The sequence below is a fragment of the Peromyscus maniculatus genome, chromosome 3, assembly GCF_049852395.1.
Source record: "Peromyscus maniculatus bairdii isolate BWxNUB_F1_BW_parent chromosome 3, HU_Pman_BW_mat_3.1, whole genome shotgun sequence".
Classification (NCBI taxonomy): Eukaryota; Metazoa; Chordata; class Mammalia; order Rodentia; family Cricetidae; genus Peromyscus; species Peromyscus maniculatus.
The window spans coordinates 44,649,643-44,670,848 of NC_134854.1; the positions used below are offsets into that span (position 1 = coordinate 44,649,643).

General features: G+C 44.7%; 1 protein-coding gene across 1 annotated transcript in view; it reads right to left on the reverse strand.

Annotated features, from left to right (window-relative positions):
• Positions 1–21,206, reverse strand: part of Cntnap2 (contactin associated protein 2) — a 2,081,518-nt gene that overhangs the window by 113,889 nt on the left and 1,946,423 nt on the right. Inside the window, exon 21 of the mRNA XM_042273149.2 lies at positions 380–473. Within this exon, the coding sequence (XP_042129083.1) occupies positions 380–473 (94 nt within the window). The remainder of the gene's footprint in view (positions 1–379; positions 474–21,206) is intronic.

Consider the following 21,206-nt stretch of genomic DNA (forward strand, 5'->3'; position numbering starts at 1 on the left):
AGAACACATTTTACAGAGGGGAGCTGGGAGTTTATAATTGCATCTTGCTCTATAGTAGGTGCCATATAATGGCAGTCCCATTCTGGGTGCTGCCTGAGACGCCGCACTCTATGCTAATCATAATGCACGTCACAGGTGTAGTTAGCAGCCTCAGTGTGTCACATGAACAATACCCCAAAGAGGATTTTTCTAACACTCCTGTGAGCCGCTGTCAGCCACCACCTAGGTTTCCTCGTACAAGGATGCTCAGGGTTGACCTCACTGAGAGAGGTCTATAGTTAAAAAGGCAAATTCACACTTTTCACACTTACTGCAGCATAAGACGTGTGTCAGGTACATTCCTAACACTGCACTCCTACCCGAAGAACCAAAGACTTACCTATAACTTTTCCAAGAAAGAGCGACTTGGGAGAATTGAAGAACGTGTCAGAGGAGCTGGGCAGATGGTAACTCGCAGAAGGATAATGGTCGAGCTGTGGAAAGAACGTGACACACACTGTTAGAATGTCACTATCCCAGGAGTGAGGATGTCACTCTTTGAGCCCTGGTTTCTGGAAACGATTTCAACAGCGCAGGATCTGAGGTCCAGCCTGAGGAAATGGAGGACATCTCTTCCTTCGAGCTGAGTGATTTGCTGGCTGGATTAAGATCCATCCTCAAGTAAACCTGCTTGATTCGATCGCCACTGCTGACCTCTGAACTAGATGGTCATACACCGATATAGTCATGTCTTAAAGATGATTCTCGCACTGAACTGTTAATTCCACTTTCTGACACTATCTGCTTACGGAGGAATGCTGACCCTCAGATGACCCCCTTCTCATGCTACAATTCAATATGGCCACATTGCTTTTCATAGATGAGATTTTCTGCCACAGTTAGCATCCCTAGAGGCTGAGGGTGGTGGTGGTGGTGGTGGTGGTGGTGGTGGTGGTGGTGGTGGTGGTGAGGGCACATGTCCTCTGGCAGAATTTGATCTTCCCAAGTGGAAGAGAGGAAAATCATCAAAAGTGACAGCTGGAGCAATGCACATTATTCCTGGTCACATTCCCCATGTGCAGGTGCAGGCAATGGAGTCACAGCATCACAGACATGACAGTTATGGTCTTCGTGTGCATCCCCAGCTGCAAGCTCTTGGAACTTTCTAGGCTTTTCTGTGACACACTCATCCTTTAGAAGAGAGTTCTAAGCCAGCTCAGGGCAGGGAGACAGGTGTGGGTCATACGGAAACAGACTCGGTGGCCCTGTGTGGTGTGCGGAGGAAGAGCAGCGACTTGTCAGGGGTGGGGTGGGGGCTGTACCACCCTGGATACTGGTAACCTCCATTGACAACTGGCCACTCTGATGAGCAATCCTTATTACCATTTGTCTGGATTCCTAGCAATTTAGAGATTGATAACTATCAGAGCTAAGTGTTAAGAGTCTACATATCTCCGGAATTTTTGAGAACCTGACCTTCAGGGAAGTGATAATGTTAAATTTTTTTGTATGTTGAAAAAAATGTACTAAAATATATCACTAACAAACATTTACTCTGTTTGCCCATTTTAAGTCTGCTAGAAATGCCTTGGGACCAAGCCATCCGGTTCAGCTGCTAAATATAAGCGGCCTGCTTTGGCGCCCTCTGATGGCCCACTTGGGTAACCACAGCATACCTTTGTTAAAATGTGAAACGCCAAGGTTAACAAATGGTCCGTTCTACTATCACACAGTGATACCCTGCCCCAAAATGGTTCATTTTTTTAAAAAAGCCAGGATTTTAAAAATTAATAATTTTAACTGGGTATACATAGTAGTGAGTTTCCTGGGAGCATTCAATATTCCTTATAAGGTAATATATTTTGCTAATGTACTTAAAATGGATAAACTAATATATATCCATCACAGAAAAATAATAATATAGACTTTCAGGAAAAAATACCACCATGTGATAATTAATTCTGATTACATTTTTCTATTTGTTTAAAAATTGGGTAAAAACTAACTAATACTATTTTATTTTATGTGCATGGGTGTTTTACCTGTATGTATGACTGTGTCCTACATGCATTCAGTGCTCACAGAGATCAGAGGAGAACATCAGATCCCCTAGGGCTGGAGTTACAGAGGATTGTGAGCTGCCATGTGGGTGCTGGGAACTGAACCAGTGAGTTCAAGACCAGCCTGGACTATAGTGTGAAAGCCTGTCCCCAAGCAAAACAAGGAGAATAACAAAATAAAACAACAACAACAACAACAACAACAAAATGGAACAAAAATCTAAATCATTCCAATCCACATTACCTGCTCAGTTATGGTGAGTTATGCACGTCACAGGAGTAATTATCAGCCTCAGTGTATCATGTGAGCAATACCCCAAAGAAGAATTTTGGGGAAAGTATTTTATTACAATTAAAATATGGCAAATGCTGGCCTTTGACAGTTTTGGGGTTAAGCTGGAGGGCAGGAAGAAAGTCTTTAATGAAGACCAGCAAGAGGGATGCTGGGAGAGAAGAGAACACTACCCACTTCTCCTCCCACCGTGGGTGAGAATCCCCCTGCCTCATACTCCTGCTCTCTCACCCTCTCTACTCTCTCACTGCCCCAACCCCCCAACCCCATCTGCTTCGTGGCTGGGAAGGAAGCTGTAGGTAGCCGGGTAGGCACAGAACTGTGGTGAGAACAGGGGAGTTGCTGTGAGCAGAACAGAGAAGGGAAAAACAGTTCCCAGGAAGACAGCTGACGGCTTGTCACAGAGCCGTGCTGTCCCCAGCTAGACATGAAGAACTTCTCAGTGGACCAGTGTCACCCCAGGTTCCTCATGGCCATGGCAGAGGGTGGAGAGCACTCTGGAATTACCTCAGAACAGAGATGTGGTGGCAGAACGGTGACTCAGAGACACCCACTGCCTAGTTCTGCTGACCTGATGAACACAGCAAGAGGGGCTGTGAAGACGTGGGTAAGAGGTGGGGAGAGTATTTCACAGACCTCTGGGGATCGCAGGAGCCCCCGTGGGGAGGCTGGAGAGTCGGAGTGAAGAGGAGGCACTGTGACATTCAAGCCAGCAGCAGGAATGGTGTGGGGAAGGGCTGAGGAATGCAGGCAGCTTCTGCAAGCTGAACAAGGGGAAGGAACCAGTTCTCCTGTCAGACATGGGAAGCTATAGCCCACTGTGGCTTTCAGAAGGAACAGTGAGTAAGAAGTCCAGCACCCATCAGATGTAAGGCTGCAGGGGTGCATCCGTCCAGAAGGTGGCGCCTTTGAGCCCTTGGCTTCAGCCATTCACATTGATGCCAGACTACCTACAGACGGCAAGAAAAACTATCTGTGGCTTTAGGTCTCTAAATTTGTGTTCTTATGTGTGTGGTTACAGTGTAGTAGGAAGCTGATACAAGAGCATGAAAGACCCGGTGCGACCCCAAACCTGAGCAAACGTTCTCTTCACCAAGCAATCTGTCTAGTAACCGCTTTGTCCCAGGACGACTTACTCCCTAGGCCCAGGTGGAGATCCTAAGTTTTACGTCTAGCATCCAGCATTTGGAAATCTTCCATATCCCTTCTTCCTGGGACGTGCTTTGTCAGCTTTGGGGTGCCTATATTTTATACTCTCCCTTTATCATAGTTTCTTTTTATGTTTAAACCCTGTGTTTAGCGGGCCATGTGGGTTCTGTCTCTCGTTTGAACTCAGACGACTGTGCCTTTATTTGGCAAGGTGTGATAAACCTGCTTTTGTCTGGGAGAAAACATGGGTCTAGAGGTCTTCGCTGGGAATGGGCTGCTGTGGCGCTAACAGAAAAAACAGCGGCTGTTGTTGAACAATTGTGACCAAGGCTTTATGCGAGGCTCTTCATCTACGATTTTATTTAATAGATATGAAACAGTGCTATTTTTACTTTCCTGGTATTATTTTTAAAAGTCCAGTGTTGCCAAGGGGGTTGGGATTGACCTTCTTAGCCTGCTAATGACTGCAGAGACAGCCTGACCAGCTGCAGGCACCGTCTTAGTTAGGGTTTCTAGTGCTGTGGCAAAACATCACGACCATAAGCAACTGGGAGAGGAAAGGGCTTATTTCGGCTTACATGTCCACGTCGAAGGAAGTCATGGCAGGAACCTGGAGGCAGGAGCTGAGGCAGAGGCCATGGAGGGGTGCTGCCTATGGCTTGCTCCCCATGGTTTGCTCATCCTGCTTCCTTACAGCACCAGGACCATCAGCCCACAGACGGCACCGCCCACAGTAAGCTGGCCCCTCCCACATCAACCAAGAACATGTCCCACAGGCCTGTATACAGACCAATCTGTTGGAGAAATTTTTTTTTTCAGTTGAGGTTCCCTCTTCCCAAACGACTCTAGCCTGTGTCAAATTGACATAAAACAAGCTAGCAGAGGCACAGTCTCCTCCTCAGCTGAAGCTGCCTGGCCCTGTCAATCAGGAAAGGGACTCAGTGTCGCCTGCATTTTAAATATTTACATTCTGAAGGGAACATGCATCAAATCAGATAAGGCCAGAAAGAGCTAAACCTGAAAAGCCCAAGGATATGACGTATCTTTATGCTGGAAGTGCCAGGTGGCCGCCTCTTCTCAAATGAACCCTGGTGCATTGGCCACGGTTAAGTGTAATAATTTCAAGGTAATTTCTTTGAGGTCCAAGTGAGCTATTTTGCTGAACATTAAGCTGGTGGTCATTTTCCTGGCAGTTAAGAGGCGATAAGAGATTGTGTAATAGAGTCTCATTAAAATTAAAGACTGTGACTCCATGTGCCCCAGGACAACCTTAAGGGGACACTAATTTGTTCAACATTTACCATGAAGCCATTGAAAGCATACTGATGCTGGCTGGGCCTCATGTTCTACACAGGGATGTAAAGCTTTAATGGCCTTGCAGGTATTAGTGTGTGGTTTCAGTTCATTTCCAGTTTTAAGCCACAGTTTGCATTGGCCGAGTTGGAAGGGATTTCATCAGCCTGTTTGTGTTTGAGGGACGGAACAGAGAAGCTAGGGGAGGCACAGAGAGGAAATATCTAGACATCACGGACTCTTCCTGGCAGTGGAGGGACCAGGCACCCTCTCCTGAGATGCTTGGGCACAGGTCTGCTGCAGACCCTGCCTCTGCCATAAGGAAGTATTGATAAGGCCTGAGATTTCTTGTCCATTTCCTGATGTCTAATTTTAAGTAATACTTAGAATTAAATTAAAGATATTGAATGTAGAACATATCCTGTTCATCCACACAATTATTCATCCTTCCACTCATTTTTTTTTATTTAGTTGAGACAGGATCTCATGTATCTCAGGTTGGCCATGAACTTACTATGTAGTTGAAGGTGACTTTGAACTCCTGCCTCTGTCTTTTGAGTGCCGGGATTACAAGCATGTGTCACCACGCCTAGTTTGTGGGAGTGCTGGGGGTTAAGCCCAAGGCTTCATGTGTGCTAGGCAAGCACTCTACCAGCTGAGCTACATCCCCAGCCCAGAACATACCGCTTCAATGAATGCTTTGATTCTAAGTTGAACCTAAAGACTGAACATAGGGGCAAGGACAAAGTGGGCACTCACTACCAGCTCACAGTCTACACATCTGCCCATCCTTCCCAAACCGCAAACTCCTGTAGACCTCAAGGAAGACAGTGTTTGTGGAGTGAAGGCCATTTCTTCCCCTCCCATCTTAATCCACAGTCTATTGGGGGGCCCAGTAGATGGGGGCATCCACAGGCCTGGGGCCATCCACAAGAGAAAATAGGGAAGGACAGGACTTGTCCACAGTGTCAAGACTGAATTCATCTATGGTTTTCTGCCACCTTCTGACTCTAGAAACAACCTGCCTTCATTAATGGAGAAGACACAGGATGACCACTAATGGGAATGGAAGAGAACGTGTGGAGTTGCTTATGGATCTACCACGAGTCATGGTGTATGGCCCTATTCTCTTCCCCCCTGGAGACCATGAGTTCTTGAGGACAAGGAATACACCCCATTTATCTGATAGCACACATGCTTGTGAAGTGTTGATCTCTGGGTTGAGCAGGCAGAGAAGAAACAGTCCCCAGTGGTGGAGCCCTTGAGACACCAACAGACTTCTAGACTGTGTGTAGCTATGGGTACCCCAGTTCTTTTCTTAGAACATTTGTTCTTTGAGAATGTTATATGAGTGACTCAGTTGATGGAAGTGCTTGCAAACTGTTAAGGACATCAGGCTGGAGTGAGGAAGCCTGGTCCACCCTGAAGACAACAACAACAACAACAGCAACAAGAGCAGACTCCCTTTTGGGGGCTCTATCTCTTCATGCTTTGGAATACTCCTCACTGCCCTAAGAATCTTAGTCTCAACATAACCAGTTTCTGGAACCACATAGCTGTAACTGGTCACCTGTATGGCCTCCCCGCCAGTCTCAAGAATGGCCTGGAGACAGAAGCAATGCGAAGTCACATTGTCTTCTATCTAGACTTGGTTTGGGTCTACACTGCTTCTGAGTCCCGACGTCTTAAAGAAATACTTAAGGAGAAGAAAGAGGATGAGAAACTCTTTCATCTGTAGCGGAACTTCAGAACAAAGAGTGAGCAGAGCCTTTGCCATTGGGCTGGCAATGAGGGCGTTTGGGCAGCTGCTTGAATGTACACCAGTGCTTGCCGTATGCAGGGGAAGCCCATGAACACTGCAGCTAGCCACAGGTGGACAAGCCAGGAGAGAGAGTGAATGACCCTAGGGGGCCAGAAGGAGAGTGGCATCATTCTAGAGTAAGGAGAGGTGCACAGCTATCTCCCCCCTCTCCAGCCTGAGTCTTCTTGGCTCCTCTCAGTCCTCCACATGCACCATGCTCTCTCAAATATGCTTCCAGCCTGCTGTAAATACAGCAAATACACTAGTGCTTATTCTGAGAACTATATTGTGGAAGACTTTGAGTTAATTAAGTGAGGCCAGAGGTGGCCAGTGTCCATCCCTTGAGTCTGTTTGTCCAAGTCTACACATGCTTTTTTCCTAGGGTGAAAACACATGGTAATGAGGTGCTTTCTCCAATCCAAATTAAAGGGTTATAAGACTGAAAGAAGGGAAGCCAGTCAGTCGGTCAAAGCCGTGCTTTCTGTACCATCCTGTAGCAAAGACAGTTGACAGGACCTCATTCCTATTCTTTGGAGTCACAGACTACATGTCGTCTTTTTCTGTTTATGATGATCATTAGGAGGCCCCTGAAAACCAGCTCTTGATGTCCAGTGTGAGGAAGAAGAGGCAGCCGGGAGATGGGTTGGTGATATCCCCATCTTTGTCACCGAGCATCTGTGTGAGGTCAACAAGTCATAGTGCCTCCCTGGTCTTCAGCTTCCTCATTTGTAAAGTGGGGAGGAGGTCGGCCTGATTGTACTTATTATTGGGCTCTTTGCAAACATTGTGCTTCTCTGTACCTCAGCAGTAGCAATTTCCTAGGCTTTCCGGTGAGGGCTCTGAGAAGACTCTTTTGCCGAGACCCAGCTCTGGGTTATTACTTAAACTGCGACTTTTCAAGACATTTGCACTATGGCCAACCGACAGTGTCTAGAGGGTGGGGAGAGGCGTCTATTCCACCAGGGCATCATTCTGCAACTCTCAGTTTTGAGACCCAGACTGTGCATTAAGAGTTCTCTCTGCCACATGCTCCTAATGATCTCTGCAAATTAGATGCCAGAACTTGGGCTTAAGAAAACGCTTCTATCAAGGCCAGGTTCAATCAGGGGTTTTAGAGCGCGGGGGGGGGGGGGGGGGCTTAGGGACATCTAGTCCATCACCTTTTAATGACTGTAAAGGAGGAGATGGTGTCCCAGGGGACATTAGGGATCTGACCAGGTTCCCAGGCTGGAAGTGGTCACGTGGGGCTTTGGCTCATTACCAGAGTCAGGAGGGATGTTACTTTCTCGAAGGCAGAATGCTCCGGGGAGATGAAGGCTTTCAGAGGTGGATCTTTCTTTGCTGTGCACATACATGATTTCTCTTTTAGAGATGCCAGGAGGCTTGTGTATGGCTTGATAAGCATTTTAGAATGAGAGGTATTCTAAGCGCTCTCTATTGTCATTATGGCATCATTATTATGGTAATGCAATCAGTAAAATATATCTGCCTCTTAAGGTCTAGTGTAATTGGATCCCGCTGTATTGATGCAATTAAAAGAATTAGTGAGCCCATTAGGTGATTTATGTTTTATATAAAAAATTTCTCAAAATGACAAAAAGAAAAAGATTAGGCTTTATACGTGGCTCTGCTTTCTCTAGTATAATACTCCACCTACTGGAGAGACACCACATATTACTTAAGGCAGCAGGTAATTTCTTAAAAGCCAAGAAGATTGTTTAGTATCAATAAATCTGTACACTTTAAAAAATAAACATCCATAAATGAAAGGAGAAATTCTTACTTTATAGCTAATTTACCTAATAGTATCAGCTTCAAAGACATTTGTAGCATGAATGGTCCAAACACTACATAATTTGAAAGAATTTAGTCAGAAAAAAATAATGAATACTTTTAGGTTTGTGTCTCTGACTTGCAAATGAAAATTCAGAAGCTATTTACAGAGTTTTAAGCAATAATATCTGTACCAGTGTCTAATGTATCTAACATTTCCTTCTTAGAATTTCAGTATGGGACTAGTCCATGGTTTCAATATATTTTGTATTTAAATTCACTTAAAGAGCTATTGACTGAAGGCATCACACATAACATTTACTAACATAAGCATCAATGAATTAATTTCTATGTCCTGTTTTCCCTGAAGAGCTCAAGGCAAAACCCATTTTGATGACTTGGGAATAAAAACAAATATATGAAAGAAAGGGGGAAGGAAACAGAAGAGGAATGAAAAATAAAATTAGGCGGCATGGCTTTTGAAAACTGCTACTAGCAGATATACCGTTGGATTATATGAGGCTATGGTTCGATCATCATGGATTCCATGAGAATGAAGGAATGTGGACATGGAAGTCTTTGAGAGACAATGCAGACACTGTGAGAATAACTGAGGCCTTTCCCCCTTCTAGTCTTTCTTTGTATTCTAGTTACCTTTCTGTTGAAAAGTGGCTGACGGGAGGAAAGGGTTAATTTTAGCTTAAAGATTGCAATCCATTTTGAGAGAGGTCAGGGCAGGAACTTAAGCAGGAAGTCAAGGCAAAACTCATGGAGGAGAAGGATGCTTCTTGGCTCGCTCTTAGGCTTATGCTCAAACAGTTTTCTTATATAGGCCAGGCTTACCTGCCTAGGAATGGTACCACCCACAGTGGGCTGGACCTTTCCATATCAGTCATCAGTTATGACTGTCTCTCACAAACATGACTACAGGTTATTCTGATTTGGGCAATTCCTCAGTTGAGACTCCCTCAGATGACTCTAGGCTGTGTCAAGTTGACAGCCGAAGCTAACTAGGATACTTATCCTCTGTAATTTTTGTTCAGCACAGGTTCCAGGGAGGGTGTCGAGAATGGTCCCCATGTGAACTCCTGGTGAGTTGTGTCTGGCACCCTGAGGAAGGCCATTGATAAAAGTAAGACTCTGAGCTAGGCTCCTGATTCAGTCTGGTGTGGATGACAGACAGTCATCTCCCACTGTTTGCCCACTAAGGCTGGGACTGGTCTGTGTTGAAAAAAGTGGCTACTTTGTCAAATTGTGAATGCAGCATTCTTGCTAGGACTAATCTAGACATAGAGTTCATTTGAAAATGTGCCCCTCACGGGAGAATATCATGAAATCAGGGTGGTGAGGAGGTTGTTACATCAGCATCAGCTATTCACAGGCCAAGAAGGTTACACCTGTTGGCAGTGGACCTGTCCCATAGGCCACCCAGGGTGTGGAGTGACCGCCATAGGGTAACCTGATGCTAGGGTGTAGCATGAATCCTAAAAGGTCTTATTAATAAAAACAAACCTGGAGCCAGGTATTGGGGTGAATGCTGAATGATCAGAGAAGCAAAACAAGCCACAGCCACCTCACCTTGCCAATTCCTCAGCTGATCCTGTTTCCTCAGACTGGATGCCTCTCAGCTGAACTGTGCTGCTCAAAAGCCTAAAAACTTAACCAGGCTAGTTCCTGGTTTTCACGCCTTATATACCTTTCTGCTTTCTGCCATCACTTCCTGGGATTAAAGGCTCACTTCATGGGATTAAAGTCACCATGCCTGGCTGTTTCCAGTGTGGCTTTAAACTCACAGAGATCTGGATACATCTCTGCCTCCAGAAGGCTAGGATTAAAGGTGTGAGTGCCACCATTTTCTGGCCTCTATGTCTGTCTAGTGGCTGTTCTGTTCTCTGACCCCAGATAAGTTTATTAGGGTGCACAATATTTTGCGAAACATAATATCACCACACTAGGGGATGTGCAGACTGCTCTTAAGGAGAGGGAGGGCTTGGCATGAGACTCAGTGTGCCTCCTGACAATTTGCCCCACTTAGCCTTCCAACAAACCACATGGAATCATCCTCCACATGTACACAGGATTTCCACGTGAATTTTTGCTGTCAGTCACCTTGAAGACTGTGCCAGGAGTTAAACTGGTGACGTCCATAAGAACATAGTGTGAAATGGGTTAAGGTGCCTGGATTCTTTTTGGGGAAACACAACTCATGGATTAATGAGGGAAGAGCCAACTTGTGTTTGCCCCAAATAGTGGAAGAGGCCAGAGTGACATGGAGAAGGAGGTAAGAGAGGAGGAGGAGAGAGAGAGAAGAAAGGGAGAGGAAGTGGGGGAAAGGGGGAGGGAGGGAGGGAGAGAGAGACAGGGACACACACAGTGGTAGAGACAGAGAGAGACACATGGGCACACACAGACACACAGACACAGAGACACAGACAGACAGACAGACAGACAGACACACACACACATACACACATCTCAGCATGGCATGTGTTGAAGGCCTATGGGACATTTCTCCAGAGGGACACATAAAAGCCCTAATGACTGTGTAATATGCAGCACTGAGGGATTTCATGTTTGAAATGCTGTGTCCCTTCCCTAAACCCTGAAACTCTGAGAGTGCTCTCGGCCACCGTAGGCAGCTCTGCAGCACAGATGGAGCCAAGTTCCACGTTGGGCATATATATCGTGGGTCAGACAGACAGACAGACACCTGTTCTCCATCCTCAGGGAGCCACTCGGCTATTTTGGGTCAAGAGAAAGAAAGCTTGTAGAACAGAAGTTGAGAGCAGCCATGGAGAGAGGGCTGTCTTCTCAGGGAGTCAGGCGAGGGGGTATCCATGCTTCTTCTCTCTGTGTTTCGCTAAACACATGATCGGACAGTTGGACTCAGCCTGATTTCCAGGGCACAGACAAGGGCTGGAGACCAGTTTCTACTGTGAAGTCTAGGTCTCACTACACCGTGCTTATGGAATCCAAGCCCCCAAATCACTCTGAATAGAAAGGCTTAGAACAGCCTCCCTGGCTTATAATGTTCTGCACATTGTGCCATGTAGATGTATGGGGAGAATAACTTGTCTCGGGGAAGAGGAAGCTTTGTATGCGGTACCCTTTGTCTTTTCCTTTGTCTGCTCTTCATTACATACAATTTATACTTCAGGAAAATCAAACAGAGAGGATGGTTCAAGCTGACTCAATACACCAAGCATACACTTGTAGTCCCAAGAGTTTTATTGCAAAGGAAAGCAAAGAAATGGGGAAGTGGAGAGAGAATGTTTTCTTTTATCATGGGAGAAACTTCAACATGCTTGTCCACCGGTAGAGTTAAGATGGAGAATTGCTGGAACGGTGTCCACAAGTAAGAGGCGGGCTGATTGGGAGAGCAAACGCTTAGATTCCCTGTGTCCTCGAGTTCACCCAAATGAATGCCTTCAGCCTTATAATTAGAAAACCACCACACCTGGTTCCCCTCCCCAATATTAGGGATTGAACCCGGATCTCATGCTTGCTAGGCAAGTGCTTTACCACCAAGCAAACATTCCAGTACCTCTTTAAATTATTGGGACAGAGTCTCACTAAGGTGCTCAAAGTGGTTTCCAACTTATAATCCTTCTGCCTCAGCCTCTCTAGTACAGTAGCCTGATTACATGCATGTGCCCAGATATATATATTTCCAGTAGTGGTAATGCAAGAGGGAATTGACACTGATAATTCTTCTGAGTATATTCTGTGACAAGAGTTTGCAAAATATACTGCAGTTTTCAAGGAAGAACCTGAGGAAGTTTGCGATCCTCTTGATTCTTGTAAACAGGGAAGTATGCAGGAAAGGGTGATAGCATGTCAAAGATAGGGACCCTGAGGCATAGAGAGGTTTATGTCCAATCTAAATCTACTAAGTCCATGGAGTCAGTGGTCAATATTTAGTCTAACACATACTATTGATAGATATATGATGCCAAATTAGTATGGCTAGGAGGGGATTTTCATGACTCCCGTGAGCCCTTCTTAGCAGCCTTAACTTGTGTTTGTTATTCTTAAAGAAACAAAACTGCACTTTCTACCATTAGTGCTTCCTTAACCCAGGGAGCTAATGGCTTCCTTAAGCAAATGGTGTTCATTGATCAGCGAGTCTTTGCCAGATGATGATGTTTTAAATACGGGAAGAAAGCTGGAGCACAGTATGTCTAATCAGGCTCAAGTTAAGGGCTACATGGCTCCAAACCTATTCAGTCAAACAGCATTGCCTCGTCACTGGCAGGCCTCCTAGGCTTATGGGTTTGTTCAACTGTGATGGTGAAATGATTCTCATATATGGGGTGTTTAAGTAAAGCTACCCGGGTATTCTTACTGTATTGATCTTTTTTTTAATGTACTGCCTTCAGTATTTAAATGAGTTTGAGTTTGTTTCCTTAATGGTCTTTCAATAAAGCTTAAGTTGACCTGGCTCCTTTTGCAATTGCCCCACTGTAATGGTGGAAAGAGACTCTCAATACAAATGAGCTCATTTGATGTGGTTGAAAAGGTTACATTTCTATTGATCTTAACTGTAATATAGTTAAAGTCCTTGATGTTAAAAAGAAACCAACTCAGCAAACACATTCTTTTCAGTGTGGTGGCTCTATCTGTATTGTATTGCTGGTAGGTTTGGCAGCAAGCATGGAATTCAGGATGGAGTAAAAGGATGGTCTCCACCAGAGGACTGAGAACCATGTCCTTCAACTGTTCCACATGAGAGGGCAGGAAGGTGTGCCAGGAATAGCATTTCAATTTCAGGGGGTGTGGCTTGAGAATTTGGGGTAAATGCCCAGTTATGCTGGCTCTAAAAGGCGGCTTCCCTTCTATGGAAGCACTTGAAATTTTAACACTGTGTTTGGAGCCTGTTCCAATAAGTGGGATGATGCAGAGCTAGCTGGAATACTTTATCAGAGATGGCCAGGAATGGAAAATAGAAAAAAATCCAGATAAGATGTGTGTGTGTGTGTGTGTGTGTGTGTGTGTGTGTGTGTGTGTGTGTGTGCGCATGTAGGTGCATATATGTGTTTAAAACTACAAAAGAAAAGACCAAGGATAGTCATTATCCTGGGGCTGATTAGATTTGGTCTGGAACACCACTGTGTGTTCAAATCTACTTCCATAAAAGTCATAGGCTATTGCAGACCCTGACTCTCACTATGATGATGATGATGATGCCAGACCCACTGTGGATCATGCCCACATCCCAGTTCCTCAGTTAATATCCAGAGAAAGTCTACTTCCTGACATTCTGTCTGCCCCCTCAGATTCTTGGGGAACTAGTGCAAATACTATCCCACAAACTGAAAAGCAATTTGGTCCTTCCATTATTTATAGTCACTTTTCTTGTTGCTGATAACCAAAAGAAGCCTTTCTGGTTGGCTTTCAGTTTAAGGAGATACAGTCCATCAGAGTGGGGAAGGCATGGCTGTAGGTGTGAGGCAGCTGGTCATGTGGTATCCAAAGTGGGAGTCAGGGAACGAACAGGGAGTGGGACCAGATTGTAAAATCTTAATGTCTTCCACTCGTTTCCTCCAGCAAGAGCCCTCCTCCTTAATGTTCCACGGCCTCACCAAACAACATCAGTAGATGGGGTAAGTGTTCAAGCTCATGGGCCTGTGGGGGTGCACTTCACATTCAAACCTCAGAAGTCCACTTCCTCCTCCTCCCAGCCACCAGCAGCTACCATTCCTCTGAAAGGCAACTGACGTCAGATCAATCCAACATATTTATTTAACACACACTATTTCAATCAACGTGCACAATACTCTGTAGACACATGCTCTCACTGGCCCAGTTCTACAGCTGAGGAAACAGAGACATGGGAATTAGCTGACGTTGTCTAAGCTGTGGAACTGGACAGCCCAGGGGCTGAAGCTCCACCATTGCAGAGCTAGGCTGCTGCAATGCTCTCATGGGAGACATGGGAAGTATGGGGAACGGGTGTAGAACAGGACACCCTGCACTGTCTCTGGCTTGTGTTTTTACCATATGCCCCTTTCCTCACTTAGTAATTGGTATGACCCTGTCTCCTTTGCAGCCGCCTCTGGGCAGCTGGACAGGTCTTTAGGAATGGTGTACATATTGGGGGGTGCAGACCCCTGTGGGTTATTTCAAAGCTGCCCCATTGTGTGCGGTGAGATTCAACTCAGGAGGGATTAAATACAGAGGCCCAGGCTGAGGCCACAGGATTGGCAATCTGGAGCCTAGGGCCATTGTCACAGGGACAGGGAGTCTGGTTGGTTGAGGGAGCAAGCTAGCTCTACCATCAGTTTTTACAGTGTAACTTCCGCTGGTAGCTGTGGGTGAAGGCATGCTTGGACGTGTGACAACACTGACTGAATTATTTCCTTCATGCTTCCAATGGACTCTACTTCCTTTGGGGTGTCCTTCCCTTGGGTTTGTAACTGTCAGAGTATACCCTCTTCCTTTCCACCCAGAAAGGCTTTTCAAGGAAGATACCATTTGGTATTTTTTTTATTACATTTCCTTATCTTAACAGAAGTGATTCTGAGACCTAGGCAAGAATATGACTCAAATACACCCTGGAAAGCAGAAAGAATCCACGTGCTCTCGGGTGAGCCAAGCTCACAGTGGGTACACACAGGATCCATTACTTACAAGCTGGATCCATTCATTTAATTAGTCACCTAAGCAAATACGGGTCTTCTCTGTCCCCAGGAAACACAGAGTACACAAAGGGTAGTGCACAAAGACTCTAAGATCTGTGTCCTTTGGACACAATTGCAAGCCTCTGCCTCTGTCACACGTCAACACCATCATGGCATTTTACGTTAGAAGCAAACAGACCCACAGCCGTGGATTTGATGGACATTTGGAAGTCCAAAGCTAAGCTAGTTTCACAAGCAGTTTTCCTTTCTCCAGGCTTAGTGATTATGGCTAGTGACCAGCAGAGGGCATTTTAGTACAAGCTCAGGATCTGCTCCAGGCTTCTGTCCATCACAACCCTCACACTCCATACCAGTACTGATTTCTGCCTCCTGGAGTGGAAGGGCAGCTTGCAACCCTTCAGAACCTGGGACCACATGTTGAGATACATTTACTTTTCAGAGAGAAGATACATTTATGGGAGATGGGAACCTGCTTTCAGTTACCTGTGCATAAGAAACAACCGCTGTCTGTCTGTTGTACTAAGAAAGCAATAGCCAGGAGAATTAGTCTTTGGGAGTGATTTGAGCACACTGCAGATGGATCTAACAGTATAATGCCTCACAGACTGGCCTTTCGTTTTCATGATAGACAAAGCAGGAATCTGGGAGCCTTATCTTCTTTCTTGAGGGCCGATTTATGTACTTAATGTGCTTGGAGGCAAAAGAAATCCCCCAACCTTGGGCTTAGAAGCTTTGACTGTGTCCTGGAGGAGGAAAGAGAACTGACATGTCACACCTTAAACTGGATCAGAAATTGCATTGCATCTGCCTTTCCACTGAGCTGTACGAAATGTAAAGTGAAATAAATGCATTTTTTTTTTTCTGGGGTAGGGAATGGAGCTCCTGCCTAGCCCTAGAGTACATGCAGGATTCGCCTGCAGATGAAATTGCTTTAGAGAAGAAATAAAAAACTTGGAAATGTTGACATATTCATCATGAGTCTTTTCCTGCTTCATGTCAGATGGCTTTGATGGGCTGGGACTTATTTTTTTGTTCTGTTCTTTGGCATAATTTTTCTGAATGACAGGAGAGCATACGTTGGAGCTGGCAGTGAAAGATAAGCAAAGACAATGTGCTCCTTCAGTCTCCACAGGGAAATTGTAAGGAGCAACTCAAATGCTTCTGTGGGTCTCATCAGGCCCATTCCTCTGTCCCCAGGGTAACTCAGTCCCTTCCTGTGCTTCGAGGCACCATGTGTCTGCTTGGATTGGCACTTCCTTCCAGTCTGTGTGATTGATGACCTGCGCTGCATGGGGCCCACGGAGGCAGCAGGTACTCTGTGTGGGGACTGTGCTAGGTGTGAAGAGCATGCCTAATGGGTCTGACTGCAAACGGATGAAAGGAAACAGTCCTCCAGACCTGTTATGATGACCCTGCTCCAGACAGTTGCAGTCTCCCGTTCTTTTCCTTTTTCCCGCTTTGAGACAGGGCCTAATGATGCAGCCTTGGCTCGATTGGAGTTCACTATGTATGAATGTATCACCTGCATTTATGTTTAAGCACCATGCTTATTTCCATAGCGTTCTAAGAGTTCAGAAGAGGGTGTCAGATTCCCTGGGACTGGAATTTGGGATGGTGGTGGGCCACCATGTGGGTGCTGGGAACTGAACCCATGTCTTCTGCTAGAACAACGAGTGCTCTAAACTGCTGAACCATTCTTCAGCCTGAGTTCACTGTGTAGACTAGGCTGGCCTCAAATTCACAGAGCTTCTCCTACCTTTGCCTCCTGAGTGCAATTATATTTTGTTCTGAAGAAAAAGACAGGAAGGCTGAAGAGATCACTCAGTGACTAAGATGTGTGCTGCTCTTACAGAGGATATGAATTCAGATCCCAGCACCCACGATAGGGGGCTCACAACTGCCTGTGACTCCAGCTTCAGAGGAATCCTTTACCTCTGGCTTCCACAGCGCCTGTGTTCACATATGCATACTTTAAAAAAAATTAAAAAAAACCCAAATCTTTAATCAAATAAGAGATGTTTAAAAACAGAGAGAGAGAGAAAGGAAAGGCCTGGAGAGATGGCTCAGTTGGCAAAATGCATAAGGACCTGAATTTGAATCCCCAGAACCCAAGTAAAAAGTAAACCCAGGTGTGGTGGTGCATGTCAGCAATCCCAGCATTGGGGAAGTGGAGGCAGGCGGATTGCTGGAGCTTAACTGGCCAGCCAGGCTAATGGAAGGTGTGGGCTCCGGGTTCAATGACAGACCGTGGAGGATGACATCTAACAACCACCCCAGGCCTCCACACACATACACATAGCTCACACCTCCTCCACCCCAGATCTACACACACACACACACACACACACACACACACACACACACACACACACAGCTCACACCTCCCCCACCCCAGATCTCCACACACACACATATACAAAGCTCACACCTCCCCCACCCCAGGCCTGCACACATGCATACACAAAGCTCACACCTCCCCCACCCCAGGCCTGCACACACATACATACACAAAGCTCACACCTCCCCCACCCCAGACCTCCACACACACATACATACACAAAGCTCACACCTCCCCCACCCCAGGCCTGCACACACATACATACACATAGCTCACAACTCCCCCACCCCAGGCCTGCACACACATACATACACAAAGCTCACACCTCCCCCACCCCTGGCCTACACACACACACATATACACAAAGCTCACATCTGCATGCACCCTTCCCCCACCACCACCAAAAGAGAAAGAAGGAAGGAACCTAGCATCTTGTTGGACTGCAGTGATTTTTGTGTGTACATATTCATTTACTGCATACAAAATCTCATTAGAATAGGTGGCCTGATTCTGATTTTAGCAATAAGGAAACAGGGTTGTTACTGGCCAGAGAACACAGAGCTATGAAATGGAGGAGCCTGTTCATAAGGATTCCTTTTTATTTATATCTTAATAAAAGTTTCTGGATTCAACAATTGCATCCTATGGGGGTCTCTGCTTAGTCTTAAATCATCCTAAGAGGGAGATGTTGCTTTATGTGCTATGTTCTTATTACCAGTTCAAATTGCTAATACTCTCTTCTCTATTATTTATATGACAAAAAGAAGACCAATATGCTAAAGCCTCCTTGAGAGGAGCATTAAGTAGAACAAGTCACTAATATCTGCAGAAAGGCATATTGAGTGTGCAAACATCATCTCTCCTAGGATAGACTTTCTTGAGGGTAGAGTATACATTTTGTCTGTTCCTTTGTGTGCAAGTTCCTTGTCTCACGAACTCACCACTGTCTATCAGACTTCTTTTATGTGGAAAATGCTCAGTATGTAGTTGAAGTCTACAAGCTGATTTTGATTAAAATTGGATTAATTTTTATTGTATTTTGAATCAGTAAGTGACCTTACAGAATGATATTGCTGGTCATATTTATTTGATCTAAACCAAGGAGTAGTGTCTGTTGAGGCTGGAGGAGGGCTTAGCTGTTAAGAGTGCTTACTGCTCTTAAAGAAGACCCAGGTTTGGTCCCTGCACCCACATGGTGGCTTCCAAATGCCTGCAACTCCAGTAGATGAATGCGCTCTTCTGACCTACACAAGCTCATTCATACAAGTAGTGTACATACAAGCACTCATACACACACACACACACACACACACACACACACACACACACAATAAGTACATACTTAAAAGATGGGTTTGTTTAGAAATTTTCTAGCATATGGTAGGCTGGTAGTGGAGAGGAGTAAGAGATAATCCAATTGGATGTCCCCCATGGAATTCTTAGTCATCATCACTGTGTATAAATACATTATCATCTCTTTCTCTTTCTTTCTTACTCTCTCTCTCTATGTGTGTGTATATATATATGTATACATACACACATATGTATGTATATGTTTTGCTTTTGATTGAACCTAGGGTTTCATGCATGCTGGGCAAGCTCTCCACCACCGAGTTACAGCCCCAGCCACAAGTTTTAAATAGAGGGAACTCATTGCTTAAGGAAATAGTCTTCAACAGTCTGAGAACATTTCTTCTTCATAGGTGGTTATCAGAGGCCTCCACTGTACCTGCAACTTCTCTGAATACTGGCTGTCCACACCTCTAGATGTATCTGTGGTCTAGTTTACACCTATAAGCTAGTAGGAAGACACTGAATGCCTCTGACAGGCCCTGACAGCTGGGTATCTTATTTATCCTTTTCTGGAGATACTTTACCCGGGAAAGCTACTTTCTGCTCCAACCAAATAATGACAACTTCCTAGAAGACCCATCTAAAGGTCAAGCACCCACAGCCCAACCTAGCACCAGGGGAGACATCAAAAGCCATTGTGGTCACAAGGTTCTGCATGTGTCTCAGTGGTGAACAGGCTTCTTTGGACAAACAGAAATATGGAAGAAAAAAAATGAACTCAGATTCATGAACAGATCAACTTGGTGGTTGTTTCTAATTCTCATGGAATCTCTCTTTTCTCTTTCCAGATGTGTTCTGTGGAACTGACTCACCGCAGTGATTTAAGAAACTAATAAAATATTGACCTCCACTCTCCATAGAGCTAACTCTAAGTTGGTATTCCATTAAAGTGGGGAGTTAAGTAGTGAGGTGCTTACTGAGACTCCAGCAGAGAGCCAGCGAGTGGGTAAAGTGCTCTGGGAAGGAGTCGCCAGAGAGTTCAAATGGCTCATCATTATTCTCGCAACTGCCTCCCTTCTGTCAAGCATGCTTGTAGTGCACAACCAAGGCTGCACGTTTATCATCCAGACGAGATGAAAACGCAATTAGCCAAAGGGAAGAGGCTATAGGAAATGCAATTTCAAGAGCAAGGCCCTAGGCTAGCTAGGTCAACTTTCTTTATTTGTTCTGACAGCCCTAAAAAGATTTAATGCTTCCGTTACAATGTTATTTTCTTTAATAAAGGTTTGAACAACTTCTGATATTAAAATTTTCAGGAGTGTTTATAGCTATGTGCTTTTTGGTATTGTTCTTTATTGGCGGAGAGTTCAAGGGTAATAAAGGTACAGGTTCTTTGAATAATTCATCTGTGATTCAGTCTCTAAGTTCAGTCTGGGCATCTGCTTATTGTACAGGATTCTAAGGTGGAAAGATGGGAAGTGATGTTCATGTTTATTTAAGGACATAACAGTAATATTGAACCTCTTAGTTTTATTTGCTTATTAAAGTTAGGATTTTATGATGCTCAGGATGACTTATTAATTTTTTTAATGATTTTGTTTTCTTCTATTTCATTAAATTATTTTTTTTTCTAGGAAGACTCTGACTTAACTTGGTATACTATAGACAAATATAATTTTTTTCACCAAATTGCAGTGGGGTATGTATCTTGCATCTTGCTGAGCATGAACACTGCTCATGATTTGTTTTAAAGGTTAATAACATTAGTTTAATAAAACCTAGATCAGACTGAATACACTTTACATTTCTTTTTGCTATTTAATAGTGCTGTGCCTAACTTGCTAAGTCAACTTTCCAACTTGGCTTCCTATTGGCCTATTAGAGGAAAGGACCATGATGGCATCTGACCAGTTTAAGGTAAAGCAGAACAGCACATGTACGATGAAGAATATAGAGCACGAAGAAGAATGAAATCCTGTCATTTGCAATAGATGGGCTAGGAATGGAGGACTCTTTGTTAAGGGAAGCAAGCCAAGCATACAAAGGAAAGGACTGCGCATGCTCTCTAAAACACAGAAGTAAAACATGAACAAGAAGACAGTTGGTCTGGGTATAAAAAAGTATTTGTTAGAAATAGGGGGGAGGTGAGGTGAGTGAGGCTGGATAAACAGAATCTGGATTTGATCAGTAAATGCCACATGCACACACTGAACTATCACACTGGATTCTATTAATGTACACAATGAGCACCTGCTCATCAGAAATTAAAGACAGAGCTGAGAGGGTAGGTCAATGGGAAGAGTGTTGCCTTAGCACTCACCCAGCACCGAAAGAAACAAAAGCCCCCAAACTAAACTAAAATGAAACACTTACAAGGATCTATGATTTCGGTTACATCTATTAGACAGAATTTATTGATTGTTAAAACAAACCCCACATATAATCCAGTGTTTAGTTTGGGGTTGGGAGTTAGCCATCTTGGGGATTGTGCCTTAATTAGAACTTTTTGTACCTCTCTGTCTTTCTCAGCTGTAAAATGCGGGTGTTGTATAGCAGTTCCCTCTGAGGTTAAAACCTTCCATTTTGG